This window comes from Schistocerca nitens, chromosome 3, assembly GCF_023898315.1.
Source record: "Schistocerca nitens isolate TAMUIC-IGC-003100 chromosome 3, iqSchNite1.1, whole genome shotgun sequence".
Taxonomy (NCBI): domain Eukaryota; kingdom Metazoa; phylum Arthropoda; class Insecta; order Orthoptera; family Acrididae; genus Schistocerca; species Schistocerca nitens.
In genome coordinates this window covers 226,446,155-226,459,471 of record NC_064616.1, presented here as the reverse complement: position 1 = coordinate 226,459,471, position 13,317 = coordinate 226,446,155, and the positions used below count along the sequence as shown (strand labels likewise).

Genomic DNA, 13,317 nt, shown 5'->3' with positions numbered 1-13,317 from the left:
GGGCTTTTGTTGAAGTTTCGAGAACATACCTTCACCGAGGAGTCAAGCAGTATATTGCTCCCTCTTACGTATATCTCGCGAAGAGACCATGAGGATAAAATCAGAGAGATTAGAGCCCACACAGAAGCATACCGACAATCCTTCTTTCCACGAACAATACGAGACTGGAATAGAAGGGAGAACCGATAGAGGTACTCAAGGTACCCTCCGCCACACACCGTCAGGTGGCTTGCGGAGTATGGATGTAGATGAAGCGCAATCTGTCGCACATTTTTTGAACTTTTGTAGTTTTTTAGTTCTAATAAAACACCATGTCATTCCAAGCATGTGTGTCAATTTGTACCTTTCTATCTACATTATTCCGTGATTTATTCAGTTTTCAAATTTATACTGACTCTTTGATCACCCGGTATATAGGTATTATGTAGAAATGAGTAGAAAACAGTATACACTTATGTGCAACTTATAATCTTCGTACACCGTGAGACGAAAAAGAATATAACAATTCGGAAATCCAGGGACGCTAAGTTTCACGTAATGTTTGTAAATATTGAATACATAAAGCTCCAATGCAGCGCTGTCGTTGGAAGCGTACACTGAAGACACAGATGACCGCAGGTACGCCACATCAGTTTCAAGCATTTCTTTAGTAACCTCCCAAAAGCATACTGCAATTAAAGTGACAAATCGTTCTAGATATTTAGACATCTTTAAGTTCCAGGGCTCAGTGGACCAGAACTAAAAACCTGACCTGCTACCTAATGGAGCGAACTCTCAAAAACGCTTCATAAATAAAAAAACTAAGTTCAGTCACTTGTTATGTTGTTTTTATTTATACGATTAATGCTTATTTTGGAAAAGCACGGTGGTAGCTAGAAAATGCACCTTTGTTGGTGAGACAATTGAAAGAAAACAGCCTTTGGTCACTGTTTTTAACGAATTAACCGGGTTTCAACACTGCTAGGAGTGTCTTCCTCAGAATTTAAATCAAAAAATGGTTTATAACATGGTCACAGAATTATGACTAAAAACGTATGCTACAGAGCCTAAGTACAGAATCATCGTGAAAGACTGGCAGTACTTATGTGTCATTTATAAAATAATAAATATGTCAAACGGGCATTAGTCACAAAGATATTTAAGATAAAAATTGTGATGGCGAGCCACTAAGGGCTGCTCGTTACTTACGCGGTTACAGGTTGCAAACGGACTTGTACGTTTTTAGTCATAATTCTGTGACCATGTTATAAACCATTTTTTGATTTAAATTCTGTGGAAGACACTCCTAGCAGTGTTGAAACCCGGTTAATTCGTTAAAAATAGTGACCGAAGGCTGTTTTCTTTCAGTTTCAACTATTCGCGGTATCTGAACGTGCAGCCATGTACAAAATTTTGATGGTGAGATTTTTCCGAATGAGAGGACTGATAAGAGTGAGTGAGGCGTGCTTACCTTATGAGATCCATGAGGGTGTCGACGGTGGTGACGTTGCGGGAGCTTCCAGAGCGCGCGATCTCAGACGTGTCGCCCCTGCCCGGATGGATGGCGGACGACAGGATCATGCCGAGGATCACGGCCGACACGGTCGTCGTGAAGTAGTAGATGATGGCACGCGCGCCTATCTTGCCCGACAGGCTGAGATCCAGCGTTCCGATGGCGGTGATGATAGACGACATGATGAGCGGCAGGATGAGCGACTTCAGCATCTGCAGGAAGATGTCTCCCACGAAGGAGACGTACATGATCTCCCTGGGAGTCCATTTCTCGGAGCGGGAATGCCTGAGGATGACGCCGAAGGCGACGCCCGAGAAGACGCCGATGACGGTGAAGATGGTGAGCAGGTTGCTCTTGAGAAAGGCGATGATGTGGCTGCGGAGCGCCCGGGGCGGCATGGCGAACTGGCTAGACGGCCGAGGGCGCGGTTGCTTGTCGGCGGACAGGGGGCTCCTGCAACACACGCCGCACACCGCTTTCTGCAGCTTAACGTCTCCTCCACATACAGATAATGCATCGCTTGTTATTGCATAGCAATGGAAAGGAAACACACTGCTGGTCAGCACCATGGAGGCGGCATGCAACAAACGTCATATCAGCATCCAATGTACCACAGGTCTGCCTGTGCAAAAGATTAGTATTTCAGCGCAATCGCATAAGTGCACCCATGACCAGAAGAAAAAAACAGATCGTCAGGAACGAGTAGTGACAGGACGTTCATATTCACAGGACATGTACATTAGTATGTTCTGCAGAAATGATTAGCATTTGAACCATGTTGGTCCGGGTGTTCGAGGCCAACATCTCTCCACTCAGCCATGCCTCTCCGCACATACAACCACTGGAACGTGTTCTGGTATTAATCACATAATACTCCAGTCATGCAGGGTCGCCTAGCTGTCAGACGTTACTGAACTTTTTTGCCCTCGCCCCTACTGAACAGACCGACAAGAAAGCGAGTTAATATTGAGTTGTAATCCAGTTGAGCTATGTTTAAATTTTAAAGTCTTCAGCTTGTTGGGAATTTAGTATGACATCAGCTGCAAAATTTGTACTAGACATGCAGACAAGAAAGCGACCCAATGAAAATATATTAAGAGGAAAGATTATGCTATGGGCTGATTTAGAAATCACATTTGAATGTAGGTGGTTTGTGGGGAGATCGTATAATGCATCGCAAATGAGAATTGACTATTAGCACGAGTCGGAATTCGACAGCAGCAGGATTGCGCCTTATCGAAATTGCGGTTTATCGTTCTGCGTTATTGCTGCTAGCATTGGTCCGTATCCAGCTACTGACGGGCGAATACAGAATAGATCAGTCCAGGGTGGCCACACTCGGCATCGAGCAGGATGTCGATGGTCAAATGCGTCCAGGGCCCTAGAGGACGGACGTGTATAGCTTGAACCGCCGTGCACAACCGTGCAGCCATGTTACGTACCTTGAATCAGGTAATGCACTTGTTTGCAGCAAGACAAATAGCCACACAGAAAGTACTAAGATGTCTTTAACGTGGCGGACTTCCAGCAAGATGACCATTGCTGCGGTTTCCCTCGACACGACAACAGAGAAAGGTGCGCTGAAAGTCGTGCGTGCAATGACCACACGTGATACACGAATAGCACCACGTCGTCTTTTCGGAAGTGTCTCAGTTCTGCGTAGACGAAAGTTTCCGTGTGTGTGGAAACTGAGGTGTACGTATGTTGCCAGACGGCATTCATCATCGTCACACAGGCCCAGCGCGTAGAATGACAGTATGGATTTTCTTTGGGTACAAAAAACAGTCACCCCTATTTCCCATAGCTGGTAATTTGGACAGCAGCCGTTAAATTTATGACGTATTTAGAGTGTACCTCATCATAGACGTTTCGGTGACGTTATCTTTCAATAAGATAATGGCAGACTACATATTGTCCGTGTGGTACTGAGCTACTGCGATCTATACGGTGTTCTAATGTTGTCGTGACTAGAATATTCTCCAGATCTGTTAGCCACTAAAGATAACTGGTCATGGGTTGCCGAAGGGCTATCACGCCACCACTCACCATCCAGTACGGTCGATGAAATTTTGCATAGAGCTGGAAGAGCATAGATTCAGTTACCCGAATCTGTCTTGTAGCTAGATATCGAGTCAAACCGAGCTCAGATCAGAGCCGTTGTTGTTTCTATCAGAAGTGGCAGCTTTGTATACTAAGTATCGCACCCTTTATACCACAAATCTTCTACATATGTGATCATTTGTTCTTCCTGTTATATTGTATATACGTAATAAATAAAATTTCATTATTTGCTATCCTTTCTGGTATTGCAGTTTTAGCGGTCAGCAGTGTAGGTCGTGGCGTTGCGGTGTATAAAGGGATAGGGACGACGGAAAGCAATTCTGGAAAACCACGGGGAACATAAATTTAGGTATCTGGACGGGATCCCGAACCCCATCCTTTATAATACGAGTCCAATGAGTCAGAGTTAGGCTCAGAGTTTAATTTTGCTTTACTTTGCTCTATTAATCTAACCTCACTTAGCCGACATCATCCAGCCATATTGTCTAGCCGACGCTACGACAGAAACGGCGATGTTGCCGTGAGCAAAAGTCAGGTGATGTTTCTGCTAATATCATACGGCCGTTATGTCAAGTGGTGCCTATAATTTGTAGAGCTGTCTGGCAAAAGTACCATGGGTTGCAGGATGCGTCTCATGTACACTGCAAACGCCGATGACAGGATCTTTGCTTAACCCTTTCAGACCCTTTGGCTATAATTACGTGTACAGGAGTTTTTACTGTTTACCCTGTCTTAGAGGCAACGAAAGTATTTTTTTCCCCAATGAAAACCTGAGGTACACATTTATGAATGTCCTATCTTTTCATCATGTGCAAGGGCTGCCAACTGTTGGGCATCACTATGAAAATATCAGCAAGTCGATGTAGCAGCTCATGACCACCAGAATACACAAATGTGGTTGGTTCGCTTTATTCCGCTGTATAATTGAATATTGTTATGTTGCATGGTAATTATTAAATGATCATTTTACTCTTTATTACAATAGAGAATATTTTGTAAATACTTATTTTATCCGTAAAATGAAGTCAACTGTATAAAATATATTTTGAAAACGGTTAAATATTTTTGTATAAATCTTGCATCTAAAATCTTTAAAAGCTCACCTAAGAATATTACGACATAAAAAAAAGTTTTCCTTCCTTCGCAAAACACTAAGGTCTGAAAGGGTTAAAGCCCCAAGTGGAAACATTTTCAGACAAGAATTTTCTGAAGTGACCCATAGTTATATTATGCAAAGTGGCTTGGAAAATGATTTTGCCATAAGAAAATACGGGATTTCTTTTCACTAATATTTGTTTCCATGGACGGTCACCATCATAATGTGTTCTATTTATTTTGTAAACAGCACATATTGATGTTCATTAAGCTGCTTGTCACCTGCATTGCAGCTGATATTTTAGCACAGATTGTCACCTGCATATTTTGTGGTTACCACGTTGTCGAAACACTATGAGACTGCACATGCAAACACGCGGTCTCTTCAAAAATTTCCACAACATTTGTAATTTCGCGCCAATAGTGTGGTGGAGCGAAATTCGGTTGGCACCCCTCCACACGCCTGTGTTTAATGTGTAACTGCCAAAAGTTTCATTGTTTTATGTCTGTTAGTTACTGTTAAGTGCTGTATTGGGTAGAGCGTTGTGTCGCACAGTTTACGAATTTCGACATGGCAGACTTAGAGTGGCAACGCGTCAGCATTAAAATTTGCGTGAGACTCAAGAAAACCTTTACAGAAACACACCAAATGATGTAAAAACCCTACGGTGATGAGTTCTTAAGCCGTACTCGATATTAGGAAAGGTTCGGACGGTTTAAAAATGGTCGGACGGAAGTTAAAGATGACCTTAGTTCAGGACGCTCTTCAACGTCTACCGACAACGCTCATATCAGGAACGTCAACGAGATTGTGCGTGCCAGACGAAGACAGACTGTCCGAGAGATAGCAGAAGAATGTAACATTTCAGTTAGACCGTGTCATGAAATCCTGATACAGCGTCTTGGAATGCATCGTGTTGCCGCCAAGTTCGGCCCACGGCTCATGAGTCAAGACCAGGAAGACGTTTACCTCGCAATCTTTGAAGAGCTTTTGGATCTCGAAAATGAGATTGAGATGTTCTTTAAGAGAATCATAACTAGTGAGATGACGTGAGTCTACGGATATGACGTTGACACCAAAGTCCAGTCTTCACAATGGGTTGGGAAAGATTCTCCAAGTCAAGAAAGAGCTCGTCAGGTCAGGTCAAATGTCAAAGCTATGCTGATAGTTTTCTTTGACTTTGAATGATTAGTTCATCATGAATTCGTGTCACGGGGACAAATTGTTAATTAATGGTAACTATCGGGATGTGTTGCGACGCCTACGAGAAAATGTGGGAAGGAAACGGCCTGATATGTGGTGAGACAATTCATGGCTCTTACATCACGATAACATACCCGCACATTCATCCCTGTTGGTGTACGATTTTTGAAAAAAAAAAAAAAAACAACAACAAAAATAAAAAAATGACTGTGTTGCCTCATCCTCTGCGTACTCTCCAGACCTGACCCTGCAGACTTTTTTTCATTTCCAAAGTTGAAAACCCCGTTGAAAGGACGAAGATTTACAACGATAGACGAGATAAAAGAAAATTCGCAGCTGGCGCTTCACACGATCCAGCAAGACGCGAACCAAGACTGCTTCCGGAAGAGGAAACTGAGGTTGGGGCTGAATATCAATTTTGGAGGAGAGTATTTCGAAGGAGCCCATACATAATAAGTAAAAGGTGAGCGTAGAAAAAATTTGTGGACAAAGTTCTGGAATTTTTTGAACAGACCACGTACACAACAGACTGACCACTGTTCTCGAAGAGGCTGGTTATAATATAATGAACCATAGCCTGTGCACTAAACTGAAGGTACTAGTGCCGAAGATTCTAATGATGCACCAAATGTGATCTAAAAAACGTAAGGAAGTAAACTCAACCACACTGTCCGAAAAACAGCAATTTTCGTTTGACTGATATAAAGAAAGCAATCGAGTCAATGACATCTCTAACACTAAGTCATTTTCAGTGTCCCTCTCTTCATCGTCAAGGAGTGTGTCACGTCTTGTGGATAACTAACTAGTGCAGCCTAGCGTCATTGTTAGTGACGTTGCGAACAATTCGGGCTAAATCTGGTGCCGGCACGCGGCATTAACGGGATTGGGAGGAGATAGAAAGTAGGGAGGTGGGGGGGAGGAGGAGGGGGCAAGCTCAGCGTTTCCATTCGACGGATCGGTTACCAGTGCTGTACAACGCCGGGATCGCGGAAGCGACCCAGCGACCTCATAATTCTAAATAAATAAGATGCAAAAGTTTTCTTCAAAGTGATCATACTCTGTGGCGTTTACGTTTTTAAAGTAAGGTGCTCCTACGTGAGAGGTAAATACACTAGGCCTAAAACGATCGAATGCTTTCAGTTACGACATTGCGTAACTCACTTTTCGGTAAAACAAACCGCATTTGGCGTCGATGGCCTTTTCAGTCATACATTAATGAATGCTGTTCGAATGGCATGAAGCATCGACCTCACTGGAGTCGAGTGGGCGTTTTATTTAGACATTTTAGTCTGATCTGAATGTTCTCATCCATTTCAAAAATTGTTCAAATGGCTCTGAGCAGTATGGGACTTAACAAAATTGGTTCAAATGACTCTGAGCACTATGGGACTTAAAATTTGAGGTCATCAGTCCCCTAGAACTACTTAAACCTAACCAACCTAAGGACATCACACACATCCATGCCCGAGGCAGAATTCGAACCTGCGACCGTAGCAGCAGCGCGGTTCCAGACTAAAGCGCCTAGAACCGCTCGGTCACAGCGGCCGGCTCACACATTTCCAAAGGAAACCATGTAACATAATGACTTTTCAATGTATGAGCCCTCTTCTCTCTTCTATGAAGTGCATCCAGCGATCGTGCAGTGTATTAATGCTTTGCGTTGTGATCGACGATTATGGAAATGAAAGGATAGAACAGGGAAGCAGGCTATATTCCTCGAAATGTACGAAGAGAATCGCCGAAGCTGACGTCCCCATTGGATCGACTATCACTATGAACAATTTCTTACACTCTCACGCAATAAGAAACTAGAGGAATCGAAGATACTGTCGCAAATGCTGGAAATTAGCAAACATTCAGCACTAGATTTTGCTGGCCGGATACGGGTAACGAGAAGCTCTGCACACAGCCATAGTCTAACTAACTCCAGACCGACTGCCACAACACAACGGTGAATTAGTGACACCGGTGCCTCTTTCTCAGTTAATATCAACCCACAACCGAACTCTTAAACCAACGTAGACAGAACATATGTTGCTACCGCCAAAGATATGATTCTATGGCCTATCCAATATTAATTATTTTGATATCGCAAGAAAGGTTTTCCGTTTTTGTTATTTTTTTATGGTTGTATTTGCGGCTTCAGGGCTCCCCTTGTTACAAGTTTCGAGTACTACATACTTGACGCCAAATATCTTTTGATTATGTTTTGCTTTATTCTGCAAATCTCGCGCTGTTCTCGGGAAATACTATCTAATCTCTTGATTATTGCTAACTTCTGGCATTCACAGCACTTTGGAATTAACAGTAGATATCGTTAATGCAGCTGTAGGCCAAGAACGATCAAGTAAAAGTCATAATAATATACATATCTGCAGCTTCTAACCGCAACAAGAACCTAATATTGCCGTGTAGTTTTTGAGACAATCGAATCGTCTTCAAATTCCCCATTTTTAATTAGATTTTCCACACTTTCCTATATCACTCCAGTTGAATTGCAATACTTCTTCAAATAGTAGAATATTTGCCACCTTCGCTAATAACCAATGATGAACATTTTATTTCACTTAGTTTCCCGTGTTTTCATCGGGAGGCGTATATTCTCTCTAATCGTACCTTTTTCATAACTGACAAAATAGTAGATAGATACCTATGAAAAAACAATGACTATGGTGTTCCTGAAATTGCGTCGAATTTTCCCATAATTACTCAGAGTAGAATAGGAATGCAGGACCTCTAGTTTGGTCATCTCTTATGACGTCACTGTAGATGCGGTAAATGTTTAGCACTTCTCTGATTAGCAGTGCAGAGATTCATCTTTACGTCACCGCCTTCTGCCTACGCCTAGTCCCACGAAACACTGAAATGTACCTTTTAAATGAAGATAGATTCACCTAAATGTTACTGACTGAGAGACCGGGCGGCGGCAGGGGCGGCGGTGGGAGTGTTCGAGAAAACTTTGAATACCAAGAGAACCTGCCACTAGAAGAGATCCCTGCTCTTTTGCACGCCTTCTATGAAAGACAGGGAGACTCCAGCATGTTTCACAACATCAACAGAAACATAAGACACAGAGATCTGGCACTTTCACTACCGCATAGCCCGCAAGTTGCCACCCGGCATGTCTCACTGCTAAAATACGATACATAGAACAGACAGCCACACAGTACACAGTTAAACGCAGAAATTTTACGTAAATATCATTCCAGTACATCTCGGTTGATTAAGGCTTCGGGGTGGGTTTAGTGTCAGCATGAGCGTTTCTTTGTGGTTGATTAGATCGAAGAGGCGGAAAATTCCTGTATAATTATTACTGCTTTCATACTATAATATCGTTAGTAAATTATACGACCTAGTGTAGAATACAGCTGGAGGTACTCGTGTAGCGTAGCAAAAACACAGCGTTTTGTTGTATGACCCAAGACTCACAGTCACCCACGTGATATTATTACCTGAGAATGATAATGTGTAGACCCATGGCGTGAAACATCATATAGTATCATTTGAATGTAAACTAAATGGTAGTATTATATTAATTAATTGCATAGTGGCAAAACTGCAGCTTGGAAAAAAAGTTCTTACAGAACAGTTGTTCGACCCATAATCAAATATTCCTCATGTTTGCAGGATCCACGTCAGATCAAATGGCTCTGAGCACTATGGGACTTAACATCTGTGGTCATCAGTCCCCTAGAACTTAGAACTACTTAAACCTAACTAACCTAAGGACATCACACACATCCATGCCCGAGGCAGGATTCGAACCTGCGACCGTAGCAGTCGCGCGGCACGTCAGATCAGACTACCAGGATGCACTGAGTGTATACCGAGAAGAATGGTGCGAACGGTCACAGGTTTATTTTATTGCCGAGGGAAAGATAAATATAAATGCTGAAATATATTAATTGGTGAACACTTACAAGAATGTGCTGTGTATCTCGCGGAACCCTTCTTAGATAATACCAGGAACCGGATTTCGTATCGCAAACTCCAAAATTTATCTCTCCACTATACGTCGACCCCGCAGTAATTGCAAAGATAAATTAGAGTAACAGGTGCTCACACAGAGAGTATAGTCAATCTTTTGTCCTATGCATCATTATCGAAAGAATCAGAAAGAAATCGTAAAATATTGTACAGCTCCCTTGCCTCATTCTTTAAAGCGTTGTGCAGTTTGTAGATGTAGACGAATACATTCGAGACGCTAGACGAGATCGGTACCCTGCCTGAGAATCTGCGTAATAATCAAGTCGCCTTATATCATTATACGTAGGGGTCCGCCCGCCCCCCCCCCCCCCCCCCCCCGTAGCTGAATGGTCAGCGTGACGTATTGTCAATCCTCTGGGCCCGGGTTCGATTCCCGGCTGGGTCGGGGAATTTTCTCCGCCCAGGGACTGGGTGTTGGGCTGTCATCATCATCATCATCATCATCATCATCATCATCATCATCATCATCATCCAGTCACCATCATCGACTGCAGGTCGACGAAGTGGCGTCAAATTGAAAGATCGGTACCCGGCGAACGGTCTGTACGCCAGGGTCCCTATCCATACGATTAAATAAATAAATAAATTATACATATGACTACTTTGTTTCATTCTCTGTACGTGAAAATGGTTCTCGTTTTATGTAGAGCGATGAGGACCCAGTGATTTATGAGTCATTTCATTTCGACAAGCCATCCCATTGAGAGTAGATGGAAATCGCTGCCAACACGCTGGCTATACATCGTTTCAATCGAGAGACATGTTCGCCTTAGCTGTTTACCGCTGCGTTACAAGTTCAGTGGGATTAAAGCCGCCGCTGATGTGACACAAATGTCGACTGTGCTGCCAAATTGCTGTCTAACTGTGGATCTGGCAAGTTCTGCCAGACATTTACTCAGTGGTTTGCCGGCCGAAGTGGCCGTGCGGTTCTAGGCGCTGTAGTCTGGAACCGCGCGACCGCTACGGTCGCAGGTTCGAATCCTGCCTCGGGCATGGATGTGTGTGATGTCCTTAGGTTAGTTAGGTTTAAGTAGTTCTAAGTTCTAGGGGACTGATGACCTCAGAAGTTAAGTCCCATATTGCTCAGAGCCATTTGAACCAATGGTAGAATCACGTAGGCCACTGTGCGTGTTTCTTTGGGGAACAGCGCCGATTGCACTTTTTGGGAAAGATATTCATAAATGATGTGTGTGTCTTTTTGTAATGCATACTGACTCACTCTATGTAACAGCTCATTTAAGGCTGTGAAATTCCGCAGTCCTGTCATGTTTTGCTGTGTCACTATTGTGTGTTAGAACTTTTTGCTCATTGTAAGTCACGAAAGTTCTGGACATTAGAATATGTGCGTAATAGCATTTTCGTTAGCACTGAAGTGTGGCAGACAGGGTCGCGTGTTTTTGGGCTAATTAGGATCACCGTGTCCAACAATGCGCACGAACCTAAAATCTACGAACATGACAGCATTGCAAATGTGGTACTTTGGCTCAAATGACTGATAAATCACATGAAACGTAAAATAATGGCATTAATGCGGAATCAGATAGACTGATTATTTCTTATGGAAGACTATTAACACTATATATATTTTAGGACTCTCTTGACAGAATGATATTAATAATTTCGATTACGTCCTCTTGAAATGTTGTGTAGTGTTAGGTAAAATGTAATTAATTAATGTCACGCGCTCATTATCCATATCTGAAAGGTCAGTAGTATTTTGAAAACTGATGGGATGTCGAATAATTTCTGGTTTGATTTAACTGGTTTTAATTGTAAGATTTCACCGATATAAAAACCAACTTACAGTTCAATGTAAATTCCAATAAAAATTTTGTATCTTGTACTGTAGACTTCGTATTACGTGCTGCTCTTGACTACTTTCAGCTATAATACATAGCAATAAAATTCTTTTTCTGAATTTTCAAGCTGCCTTTGTAAGAGGTAAGCAACATACCGTGATTATAAATGTAGATGTTTGTTTCTCGGTAACCTCGTCTCATTAAGAACTTCTTGTCCGCTACTCAGGGAAACAGTCACGTTTATATATCTACACTAAAACAACGATGGAGTGACATCCCTTACAGTATTATCTACGTAACTTTTCAACACGGTGCTGTATTCTCTGTCGAAGTTGTGGCTGAGCATGAACGTAAAATAGACTCATCCTTTTCCATAAGACAGTCGAAAATTCTGTTTAATCGCATTTTTATTACACGGGCTACATGAATCCATTGGTGTCTACTGCTGGACCTAGGACTGTTCCGTGAGCCAGTAAGGACTAACGTACTGTCGTGATGTAAAGATCGAGCAAATGATCACCGGCGTACTCTTTAGTATTTACCAGCAAGTGCTGGATCCATTTATGTTCCAACAACTACAGTTTTTTCCCCCTCTGGTTTCTGTGAATTACTGATGACGCACGGCGAGATTCTGTTTCACAATACTTATGCTAAGTTTATCTTGACTAACTAAAGTCACTGCTACATCTTATAGGACTTCAGCGAGAAAATTTCGCATTGCACTGTACGTAATGAATGGAATTTTTACAATCCGGCACAGCTAAATACATAGAAATTCACGAGATACGAGATGAAAGGAAGTGTGTTTTCTGATGACAGCGGGAATAAATTATAGCAGAACAACTTGGAAACACACGAGTACATTCCACACTAGCATGACTGCAACAGTCCACCTGGGCAAAAGAATTTAATACCGTGGTTCTGGCTGCCTGTTATGTGCAATTGATTTATCGAGTCTGTGTCGAAAGGAAGCGGGACAGAATAGCGAACGCATCTGGATGGCAGTGCGTCTATCCAATGCAGCACATGCTCTGGCTAGAGATTTCGAGGTAGGTTCTGGACCGCACATCTCTGGTCATCGTTTGTTTCGAGAGATTTTTCTCTGTGATCGGCGCTCGGGCTGACTTATTCACCTCATACAAAGGCAGACCGTGGCTCTGTGAAGGTACGAAGGGTATCACCTCGAATAAATAAATTTGTTACGTGAAATGTATTCGCATTTGTGAATATGAACCACCATCGGCTGTATACTGGAATAATGACAATGAAAATTTGTGCTGGACCGGGACTCGCAACCGAATCTCCCGCTTTACGAGAGCAGTCACCTTAACCGCTTCTACTACGAGTGCACGAATCGCCTCCAGGCCCGAACTCCAATATATCGTCGACTATCTGTCACAACCTGCATTCGTAGGTTACGTGTATTTCAGTCTGGGAAGAACATATTTATTGAGAGTCGAGGGCCTGATATTGGCGAATAAATGCAAAATAACAGTGGATGTCCGAAGGAACACTGCATCGTACTTGTTGTGTACATAGTTCCGCATAGTCAGCGCGTACACAACTTTCCCACTAGAGCGCGCCCTGCTAAGCACAACAGCGCAGGCGCAGCGCTCGTCCGTCTCCGCACTACGAGATGGCGCTGCCATAAAGACGGACCAAATTCTGCTTCCGCCGAT

At 42.9% G+C, this 13,317-nt stretch overlaps 1 protein-coding gene across 1 annotated transcript in view; it reads right to left on the bottom strand.

Annotated features, from left to right (window-relative positions):
- LOC126248187 (excitatory amino acid transporter 1) overlaps positions 1-13,317 on the bottom strand; it is a 286,678-nt gene that overhangs the window by 158,366 nt on the left and 114,995 nt on the right. Inside the window, exon 2 of the mRNA XM_049948966.1 lies at positions 1,451-1,945. Within this exon, the coding sequence (XP_049804923.1) occupies positions 1,451-1,890 (440 nt within the window). The 5' untranslated portion in view covers positions 1,891-1,945. The remainder of the gene's footprint in view (positions 1-1,450; positions 1,946-13,317) is intronic.